Raw genomic sequence first — 11,271 nt, 5'->3', positions numbered from 1 at the left:
GGCCGCCTCCGCCCGCGAGGGCGGGAAGGGCTCGGGTACAGTGATCCAGCGGGAGCTGTGTGTGAACGGGGAAAGCTCTTGGAACAGTCTTGCCCCCCCGCCCACCCTCCTATGGGCGCCTCTTTCTGGGAACCCGCTGAGCAAGAAATGCTTGAGCCAGGTGGGTCTAGTCTCCAGACCGATAGCATACGCCTTGGGTCTTGTTGCTTTTCACGCGCGGTCCAAGGCGGCTTAATTCATCAAATAGTGAAGTTGTTAGGGCTCTTTGTGCAAGTCCAGGCCCCTAGACACATGTTATCTGTCCTGGACCTCGTTGACTCCTGCAGATTGAACGCAGAGTGTCTGGGACTGAGCTAATCAGTGAAACGTTTGAGCCGTCTTTTGATTCACGGAGGGCCGTGGACCTCTCTGGTCAGGTTTTCACCCAGTTTGGCTACAGAGTAGCAGCAAGAGTGTCTAAAACAATTTGTTTAATTATTTGACCTAACTTTTAAGTTCTACGGGTCAGTGAACCTGGATGTACACTCTGCAACGTGAGACCTTGGACTTTAGAATGGTACCACGGGGGCTTAATGGGAATTGGGGTTCGCTTCTTTATCCAGGGGCACAACAGAGAAGTCAGTATCTAGCACCAAGAAAGATGGAGTTTGCCAGGCTCAGTGACTCACGTGTGTAATCCCAGCACTTTGGGACGCCAGCGTGGACTGATTGCTTGAGCTCGAAGTTTGGTACCAGCCCCAGCAACATGGTGAAACCCCGTCTCGATTTAAAACAAAAACAAAACTGGAGATGCAGAGTTGAAAAACCCCAGTTAGACTTCAGTGAGAAGCCAACAAGTCAACAGACTGCCAGGGGAACCATGAGGTAGAAGTCAGTACGGAGAGTCTCCTATTAGACGTGATAGATCAGAGAGTTTCCTTGGGAAAAGTGGCAATTGAGCTGAGTTTTGAAAGTGGGAGAAGAGCAATGGACAAAGCACAGAGGAAGGCTATACTAAGGTTTGGAAGAATATAGTGTTTTTAGGAAATTGGAACTAATTGGATATATCCAGAGCTAAGGGAGCTAGAATAGCCGGAGGTGAGACTTCAGAGCTAGTTAGGGCATGCCTTTGTCTGTTGGTATATATGCTACGTTAAGAATTTTGAACTTTATCCTTGGAAGCATGCTCATGCTGCCTCTTCAGCCTTTCCTCTTTCATTAATTTTAACTGCATTCCAGTGACAGAACTATCTGTAGTTTCCCATATACACCTTTTCACCTTTGTGTGCTTTTGCTTTGGCTGACAGACACCTGATTTTTTTCAATCTTAGGTGTTGCCTTCTCAAGTATCACTTCTGGTATAACATTTTTAGTTTAAACCAACCCTTAGTAAACGTCTGATATTACCAGGCAGTGTACTAGGGCTTTGCAATACAAAAATCACGTAAATCAGGCCGGGCACCGTGGCTCACGCCTGTCATTCCAGCACTTTGGGAGGCCGAGGTGGGTGGATCACCTGGGATCAGGAGTTCTAGGCCCAGCCGGCCCAACATGGTGAAACCCCTCTCTACTAAAAATAGAAAAAGTTAACCAGATATGGTGGCATGTGCCTGTAGTCCCACCTACTCGGGAGGCTGTGGCAGGAGAATCGCTTGAACCTGGGAGGCAGAGGTTACAGTGAGCAGAGATGGCGCCACTACACTCCCGCCTTGGTGACAGAGTGAGACTGTTGAGTCTCAGGAAAAAAAAAAAAATCACGTAAGTCATGGTCCCTGCCTTCAAGCAGCTCACAACATAGGGAACCAGAAACAAACAGTTGAGTGTTAAATGCTAATAGAGGAAGAGTAGAGGGGTGCATGGTGGCTCAAGCCTGTAATCTCAGCACTGGAAGGCCTAGGCAGGCAGATCCCTTGAGTTCTGGAGTTTGAGACCAGCTTGGGCAACATAGTAAGACCGCGTTTCTACAAAAATTAGAGTTAGTGTGGTGGTGTGGGACTGTACTCCCAGCTACTTGGGAGGCTGAGGCAGGAAGATGGACCTGGGAGGTCAAGGCTGCAGTGAGTGATGATTGCACCGCTGCACCTCAGCCTGGGCGACAGGGCAATACCCTGTCTAAAAACGAAACTAACAAAAAAGTTAACAGTTTTAAGAAGCATTCTTATGTAAAATAAAAAAAAATAGCAATAACTTTGTGTATGGTCTTCGTTTGTATAGAAATGGGATCACACAAGCTTTTTACAACTTGCCCTTTTCACTTTGTCATCTTACTATGTTAGAATTATTAATCTACCTTGTTATTTTTAATGGCATAGTATGCAGGCACCATAATTCCCCTACTGATGAACATTTCAGCAATTTCCAGTGTTTTACAAACTGCTGCAGAGAAATTAGCAAATACAGCTTTGAGTACTCATGCAAGTATTTCTGTTGGATGGACAGCTAGAATTGAAATTGCTGAGTCAACATGAATGCAGATTTAAAATTGTAATAAATAAGTTTCCCTATTGGTTTGTAACTGCTTCCAGCAGTGTGTGAGTAGGCCTTGCCGGTATGAGGGATTCTACCTTTTGTTGTGAAAATCTTTGCTAAACTTGGAGATAAAAAGTGATATTTTATTGTTTCGAGTTTCTTTATTAGTAAGTTTAACCATGTTTTAAATGTTTACTGACTCTCCTGTCAACTGTTCATATTATTTTACCATTTTTCTGTGGTGTAATACCACTATTTTAATAGTAGCACTTTTAGGGATAGATATTAGTCTGTCATGTGTTACAATTATTTTCTTTAGTATATTGTTAGCTTTTTACTTAGTATCTATATATATATATTTTGGGGCCATATAAAGATTTTAATTTTTATGTAGGTAAGTTGTGACTCTTCCTTTTTGGTGTTTTTTCTCTCCACCTTCCCCTTCACCAGTCTAGCATTATAGATATAAATCTATTGTCCCAGGTTTACAGGTTACGTCTAGTACTTTCATTGTTTCCTTGTTTGTTTTTAATTAACAGCCTTGATGTGTTACCCAGGCTGGACTCGAACTCCTAGGCTCAAGTGATTCTCCTGCCTCAGCCTCTTCAGTACTTGGGACTACAGACACCTGCCACTGCATCTGGAATCATTGTTCTATTTTAAACTTACATTTTTTATTCCATCTAGAAGTTATTTTGCTGTAAGGACTGAGGATTATTTGTAAGTAACTGATCTTTATTTTTCTCCAGATGGCAAGCTAGTTTGTCTAATACTAATCTTATTTTTCCTGACTAATATGAAATGTGCCCCCTAACTTTTGTGTGTGTGTGTGTGTAGAGACAGAGTCTTCCCATGTTGCCCAGGCTGTTCTTGAACTCCTGGGCTCAAGCAGTTCTCCTGCCTTGGCCTCCCAAAGTGCTGGTATTACAGGCGTGAGCCACCACAGCTGGCCACCACTTTTAATGTATACTAAATTTCCACTGAAATACATAGTACTACTTCCCTTCATTGTTCTTGCTTTTTAGAATATTCCTTGCATTTTTTGAGTATGTTTATTCTTCCAGAGGAACTTGGGAATATTTCTGGCCGATTCCCCCCAAATCCCATTGTGAGTTTTATTGTGATTACAGTGATTTTATGTATCAGTTTGGAGAGAATTAACATGTTTAAAATGTTGAATCTTCCTACTTATGAACATATAACTGTATATTTACTTTCTTCATTTTTTAAACTAGGTCCTCATCATTTCTTCTTAAATGTGTTACTAGGCATTTTTTATTGTTGCTGTCATGGATGGCTTCTTTTCTTACCATTATATTTTTTTTCAGTGGGATACTTCATACTTTCTTTTTTTTTTTTTTGGAGATGGAGTTTCTTTCTTTTTGCCCAGGCTGGAGTGCAATGCAGCCATCTTGGCTCACTGCAACCTCCGCCTCTGGGATTCAAGTGATTCTCCTGCCTCAGCCTCCTGAGTAGCTGGTATTACAGGCATGCACCACCACGCCTGGCTAATTTTGTATTTTTTAGTAGAAACAGAGTTTCTCCATGTTGGCCAGGCTAGTCTTGAACTCCCAACCTCAGGTGATCCGCCTGCCTCGGCCTCCCAAAGTGCTGGAATTACAGGCGTGAGCCACCATGCCTGGCCAATAACTTTCAATGACCACATCGCCGTAAGTGTTCATAGAGGTAGCTGGAGATGGCTGGAGGCCTGGCAGGAGCCAAATAATAAGGGCTTGGGCATTATGCTAAAAAGTTTGAATTTTATTTTGAAGGCTCTTGAGAGGGATTTTAGGGATGGGGTGATATAACCTGTAACAGCTGACTTTTTGTTTCTTTTCTTTTCTCTTTCCTCATCTTTTCTCTCTTTTGTGAGGACCTGTCAGGTGCTGTGCTAAATACTACAAATGTTGCCATATTGTAATCCTTACAGTAACCCTTGTTTTACAGCTGATTTGATTACATTTCACAATAATCACTTGGGTGCTAATATGAAGGTTGGATTCTTAGCAGGTTTTTATGGTGAGCAATCAGATCAGAAGTGATGAGGCCTAAATAGAAGAAATGGAGAGGGAGAAAAATAAATACAAATATAAAAACATATAAAGTCTTCGGGTGGAGTCGTGGTGACCATGCATAGGTGGGGAGGAGGAGGAATGACTTCCAGCTTTCTGGCTTGAGCAACAGGATGGTTGGAGATGCCCTTCCTGGGATAGGGAGCCTAGAAGGAGGAAGAGGAGGAAGAGGCCAGGGTAGGAGCAAAATTGGGTGAAGGAAAAGGTGAGTCCAGGTTTGAGTGAGTAGAACTACAGCTATACTTTTTTCTTTAATTTAAAAAGAAAAGGAGTCGGAGCGGCGGCGGCAGGTCATGCGGGACGCGGTTGCAGACGCAGGCGGAAGCACCAACTGCGGGGATAGCCAGGGTGACCACAGCTGCCCCGGTGGCGCGGACACAGCGGCAGCTCCGGCCGGTGGAGCTCCCCCACCTCACGCCTCAGGTCCTGGCAGAGACGCCACGTCTGTGGCCAGGGGGCCAGGAATGCGGCCACACGTATTCACCCTCAGCGTGCCTTTCCCGACCCCCTTAGAGGCGGAAATTGCCCGGGGGTCCCTGGCTCCAGATGCTGAGCCTCACCAAAGGGTGGTTGGGAAGAATCTCGCAGTGAGCGGCAGGATCTTGGCCGTCCGCTGGGAAGCTGAAGACTGTCGCCTGCTCCGAATTTCCGTTATCAACTTTCTCGACCATCTTTCTCTGGTGGTGCAGACCATGCAGCACTTTGGGCCCCCCATTTCCCGCTAAGCCTGGTCTGGCAAAATGGGGCGAGGTCTAACCTTGCGTCTCCTCCTAGGCAGTACATCCATTCTTCCCTAGGGCAGGGAATTCCCATAGTTGCTACTTTCCTGGAAGGGCCTCATGGTCGGCCTGTACTGGCCTTAGGATACTCAGGGGCCCCTTGTTATATCTGGTTCTTAAATGTTTGTTACCACAGAAAATAAAACTGAGCTACTATTACAAAAAAAAAAAAAATTGATCAGCACAAAGTGGAAAGTAAATCCTAACTAAAATGCTGTTTTTTATGTTTGTATAAATTTAAATTTTTTGGAATATTTAGTTTTTAATTAGGGCCAGATTTTTATTTATTTATTTATTTTTTGAGTAGCACCAATTTGTTCTAGTTCTTCTCTTACCTCTCTGACTATATACAATTTCAGTCTTTATGAACTCTCCTTCATTCCTACCCCCACTCGCCACCCCTCATTTTTTTTAAACTAAACTTTTTATTTAAGAGTAATTTTAGATTTGCAGAAAAGTTGTCAGGGTAATGCAGAGTTCCCATTATCCAGCATTCCGTCTTCCCTATTGTGAAAATTTACATTAAAATGGTACAGTTCCCACAACTAATTAATCAACGTTAATACATTATTATTAACTAAAGTTCGTTCTTTATTTAGGTTTCCTTAGTTTTTCCCTTTTCTGTTCCAGGATCCCACCCAGGACACCACATTACTTTGAGTTGTCATGTCTCCTTAGTCTCTTCTTGACTGTGACAGTTTCTCAGACTTCACTTATTTTTAAGGACCTTGACAGTTTTGAGGAGTACATACTTTTTTTTTTTTTTTTTTTTTGAGACAGAGTCTTGCACTGTTGCCCAGGCTGGAGTGCAGTGGCGCAATCTCGGCTCACTGCAACCTCCGCCTCCTGGGTTCAAGCGATTCTCCTGCCTCAGCCTCCCACGTAGCTGGGATTACAGGCGCCTGCCACCACATCTGGCCAATTTTTGTATTTTTAGTAGAGATGGGGTTTCACCATGTTGGTCAGGCTGGTCTCAAACTCCTGACCTCAGGTGATCCGCCCGCCTCGGCCTCCCATCTTAGTAGAGATGGTGAAACCTCATCTTTACCAAAAATGCAAAAATTAGCCAAAATGAAGTGGCACGTGCCTGTAATCCCAGCTACTCAGGAGACCGAGGCAGGAGAATCACGTAAACCCAGCAGGCGGAGGTTGTAGTGAGCCGAGATCGTGCCACTGTACTCCAGCCTGGGTGACAGAGCGAGACTTTATCTCAAAAAAAAAAAAAAATTAAAAATAAAATTTTGGTTTTGTGACTCCTGGCCAGAGGTCCTAAAACCCTTGACATTTCCTAAATGATGAAAGTGGTATCTTGTTATTCATAACAAACCCCTTTCAATCACATCTGAGTTTATATTAATGAAGTGACTTTTGGAGAGCCTCAAAGAATGGTGGGGAGGGCGGAAGGGGGGCGCTGGTTGCTACGGGAAGTAACCATGTGATTGGAGGGTTGGGACTTTCAGCCTCAAGCCATGACCTCCAGGGAGGAGAGAGGGGCAGGAGATTACCATTGGGCAATGACTTAATCAATCATGCTTACAAAATGAAGCCTCAATTTTAAAAAACCCTAACCAAAGGGGTTTGGAGAGCTTCCAGGTTGGTGTTGGAAGGATTGAGCTCCTGGAGAGGGCCTTTTGAAGGTCCCTATCCCTTCCCCAAACTGAGAAATGTAAAGGTTATTTCTAAGTTCTGTGAGCTGTTCTAGCAAGTTATTGAACCTAAGGAGGCGGTTGTGGGAATCTCTGTGTTGTGGTCTGAATGTTTGTATCCTATTGGACTTCATAAAATGGAAATCCCCAAGTTGATGGTATTCAGAGATGGGGCCTTTGGGAAGTGACTACGTCATGGGATTAGTGGCCTTATAAAAGAAACCCAGGAGAGCTTGTGAGTCCCTTCTGCCACGTGAGGACACAGCTCTGTCTACAAACCAGGAAAGAGGCCCTCACCAGACACCCATTCATCTGGTGCTTTAATCCTGGACTTTGCAGCTTATACAACTGAGAAATAAGTTTTGGTGTTTGTAAGCTCCCCAGTTAATGGCATGTTATAACAGCTCAAATACGTGAAGACACCCCCCATTCATAGCCAGTCTGTCAGAAGTACAGGAGACCCTGGACTTGCTGTTGGTATCTCAACTTGGGGGCAGTCTTGTGAGACTGAGCCCTTAACCTGTGGGATATGCAATAATGTTGGATAATTAGTGTCCGCACTGAATTAAATTGTAGGACACCCAGTTAGTGTCTGCAGAGAATTAGAGAATTGCTTAGTTTGAAGCCCCTCCACCCTTGACATTTGGTCCAAAGTATTATGAATAGAGGAACAGTTTTCTTTTTAGGCAGAAATTTTTGTCTGTTTTGTTTTATAATATATCCTAAGCATCTAGAACACTGCCTGGTACAGAGTTGGTACTCAATAAATTATGAATGAATACACATTGTGCCAGAATTTGTGCCAGGTACTGGGCATATAGTTGTGAAAAAGCGGAGATGGTGCCTGCCTTCTTAAAACGTCCAGCCCAGTACTACACAGTCCAGTGATTTTTCTGCCTGCCTGGGCTGCCCTCCTCTAACAAACATCAGAGTGCCTAACTGCTGAGCTCAGAGTAGACTTTCCTCTTAGCAGTACTTTTTGGATAGTTTTGTTGTTATGTTTTTTTTTTTTTAATTCTGAAAAAATGGGGGGAGAGTAATGCATTCTATTTAGTCACTCTAAGTTAAAAGTCTACAATTTTCCTCAATACTGAGACAAAATAGTGTTGTCTTTAAAGCTCCAGGCCTGGTAGAGAGCCGAAAGAAGTTGTGAGGTACATTTGGTTTACTTTTTCTTTCCCTTATTTTTTTAAACCTAAAGGAAGATGGTTGTAATGTTTTATACTACTGAAGAGTGAAAGGATGTACAGTAAACATGTTTATTGCTGTCTTTTTTGTAAACTGGAATGTTTTACGAGATCCTGACCTATTTCTTGAGATCTTCTGTGTGCTGTTTGTTGAAATGAATTTTTACATGGCTAAAACACTTAAGAAAAAAAGGAGCTAAAATTGAGTGCATTGAGAGATTATCTGCTGGTTCAGCATACTTCAGATGTTGTGTCAGCAACAGTACTTTCACCCTGTTCTTACATAGGCAATCACACCATCACAGGAAACTCCAAGGTATACCTGAAAAGTGGAAAGAATTCAGGAAGAATACTGCTGCACAGATATAAGACTAAACAAAATGACTTGTAATAGCCCTTCAAAATCTCAGACTTTTGGTCTAAATAATAGAAACTCCTAAATCCCATTTGGCATCATTTATTTAAAAAATTCTGTTGATAACATTTTGTGTATATCCATCTTCTAGATAATTATTTTAATTCTTCACCTCACTTTGTTGTCAAATGTATTCTAACTTGTTTGATATTTCATCTGAATTTCCTTCCCTGCACAAAAATTCAGATGCAGATGTGAATTGTTTTGCCCCATAATCTTGTCAGAAAAAAATTGATGAAACTATCATGGAAATAGCTTTGATTAATTACAGACAACTTCAGTGGTGTCCTATAAGCCCATGATATAACACCAAAATCTACTCTGTAAGATTAAAAAAAAGTTTTCTTGCATGCATGTGGCAGCAAACTTGTTTGAAGATTGGTGTGTTGTGACATCCTCAACAAAATACAGAACAAAAAAAAATACAGGCTGGGCGTGGTGGCTCACACCTGTAATCCCAGCACTTTGGGAGGCTGAGGCAGGCAGATCATGAGGCCAGGAGTTCAAGACCAGCCTGGCCAACATGGTGAAATCCTGTCTCTACTGAAAATACAAAAATTAGCCGGGCATGGTGGTATGTGGCTGTAATCCCAGCTACTTGGGAGGCTGAGGCAGGAGAATCACTTGAACGCAGGAGGTGGAGGTTCAGTGAGCTGAGATCGCATCATTGCACTCCAGCCTGGGCAATCACGTGAGGCTCCATCTCAAAAAAAAAAAAGAAAAGAAAATACAACTCAAGCAGTGATCCTTATGCAGGATCTTCTCTAATGCCTTTGATAATTAATAAGGCATTATTATTTGTGTTCCCACATCACCCAGTGTGCATACCTCCATCATAGCATTTATGCAAATATGTATACTGTATTATAAACATGGAAGGCAGTGCTTTCTTCCAGAAGGGTTCACAGCCACTTCTAAGGATACAACAAATAAACAGAGATAATAGACCCCAAGATGCCATACATTAAAAGTGTGGAGAACGAAGAAAATAAAAACACGGGTAGTAACAAAATGGAACCAGAGACAAAGCTAAAATGCACAGAAGAATGACCTTCACGTTTGCTGCAGCTGGGCCATGAATTTGTCTCTAAGCTGACAACCTCATTGGTCCCACAATTCATGATATCTGAAGATAAAACATAAATCCAGTACTCTGGAGAGGTAAAACTATTCCTGGAATGGAGATCAGATTGGAATGTCTCCCAGGGATGCTTATAAAGAGCACATTGTGTTATGTGAGGAGCAGTGTCCTTGACAGTATCCCTGACTGGGTGACCAGTGCAGAGGGATGCCTCTGATGGAAGCACAACAAAGGGCAATTTGCTGAGCTACAGCAGTGCTTCTAGGGTGACTGTCTTGGTGATCATGGCTTAACAATGTTTTAGCTCCAGCACCTAGTTTAGTAATTGGCATATAGCACGTGTCAAGAAGTGTTTGTTGAGTGAATGTCTAATGGACAAGACCCAGTTTAAGGACTCCCTCTAGGGCGACTCCCCTGATTACCAAGACCTGATGTTCTGCTCCCCAGCTATGCATCCTTTTATTAAGAACTGTAGCTCCCCAGCTAGGCATACTTTTGTTAAGGATGTCCTGCTCCCCAGCTAGGCATACTTTTGTTAAGCTGTTAAGTGGTACAGCTGTGGAATATTTATTCTGCTGTTGGGTTAAACTGCCATTTTCTACCACCTACCATGATTTCTAATAAAGTGCCCTTTAGATATTTTTGTGTTAAATTTCCCTCATCATCTTCAAATATGGGAGTGAGACCAGGGGTGTTTGTACATACTTGCTGGTGGTGGCTAGTGGTGGTGCGTCAAGAAAGTCCTGTACTTACCACACTGAGAGGTCAGTCCTCAGGTAAACTTATGAGTGCTATTTATTGGTTTAGAATCCTACATCCAGGTTGTCCCTCGGAGCAGAGGCAGGGCTGGTAATGGTGCCAGGGTAGACCTTTGCCATCAGTTTCTGTGCTGAGCATTGGGAAGACCTAGACACAGGCCACAGTAGTACCAGCATTAAAAGGGACTCTGCACTAAATTAGCAGCTACTGACTGGGGCTCTTTCCACTCCTCTTGGGAGATTGGGGTTGGGTTGAGTGCATAGGTTGGAGTTGTTATTTTTTGCTGCCGGAGTTAGAGCCCTAGAGGTGAGGCCTGATGTAAAAGTCCTTCTTCCTGGTGGTTGCCCCGACCTGTCATTACTGACTTTCATCTCCCTGTTATCACTCACATTGAAAAGGCGTTTTGAAGCAGGATCTTGGTCCCATGAGCAGCTTTCTACCTGCCTAGTCATGATGATGTCTTCATTGTGAAGAAGTTGTGATGAAGATAACTGTTCATCTTCTGTTGTGTAACTTTACCTTTTTCTTTCTTCAACAGCAATGGCACTGTCAGATCTAGGACAGGAAACTGGGAAAGGCACTGTAGTAGCTAACAGTACAAATTCTGGAAACTGAATCCTGGCCCCACCACAAACAAGTTCCTTATTTTTTCTGTGCCTCAATTTCCTTATCTGTAAAATTGGATCATAATAGTATCTAGCTCATAGAATTATTGTGAAGAGTAAATGAGTTAACATGTACGAAGTGTGCAGAAGAGTATCTACATGTAAATAAACATGTAAATGTTTCCTAATAATAATAATGGTCATAGAAATCACTATCCTATTCAAACAGAGGAAATAGTAGACCTAGTAAATCAACATTACATTGATTTACTAAAATAT

The 11,271-nt window shown here is 42.8% G+C and overlaps 2 protein-coding genes across 5 annotated transcripts in view; both read left to right on the top strand.

The window, feature by feature from the left end:
- Positions 1–84: 84 nt before the first annotated feature.
- On the top strand, positions 85–5,881 carry LOC103219298 (EKC/KEOPS complex subunit LAGE3-like). 4 transcript variants are annotated; one of them, XM_007969020.3, is made up of 2 exons: positions 85–160; positions 4,785–5,881. In XM_007969020.3, the coding sequence occupies exons 1-2, from the start codon at positions 112–114 to the stop codon at positions 5,243–5,245; spliced, it is 510 nt and encodes a 169-aa protein (XP_007967211.2). In that variant the 5' UTR covers positions 85–111; the 3' UTR covers positions 5,246–5,881. The 4 variants fall into 4 exon arrangements, with proteins under 4 accessions (XP_007967211.2, XP_007967214.2, XP_072877822.1 ...); XM_007969023.3 differs by having other exon boundaries at positions 87–160; positions 4,790–5,881; XM_073021721.1 differs by lacking the exon at positions 85–160 and adding an exon at positions 3,060–3,168.
- Positions 3,067–11,271, top strand: part of APTX (aprataxin) — a 49,133-nt gene continuing 40,928 nt past the window's right edge. The window contains exon 1 of the mRNA XM_073021715.1: positions 3,067–3,168. The gene's annotated coding sequence lies outside the window, so the exon portion shown is untranslated. The remainder of the gene's footprint in view (positions 3,169–11,271) is intronic.

The sequence above is a fragment of the Chlorocebus sabaeus genome, chromosome 12, assembly GCF_047675955.1.
Source record: "Chlorocebus sabaeus isolate Y175 chromosome 12, mChlSab1.0.hap1, whole genome shotgun sequence".
Lineage (NCBI taxonomy): Eukaryota > Metazoa > Chordata > Mammalia > Primates > Cercopithecidae > Chlorocebus > Chlorocebus sabaeus.
Note: the sequence above shows the minus strand (reverse complement) of the source record. Positions and strands in the feature narration are given on the sequence as shown.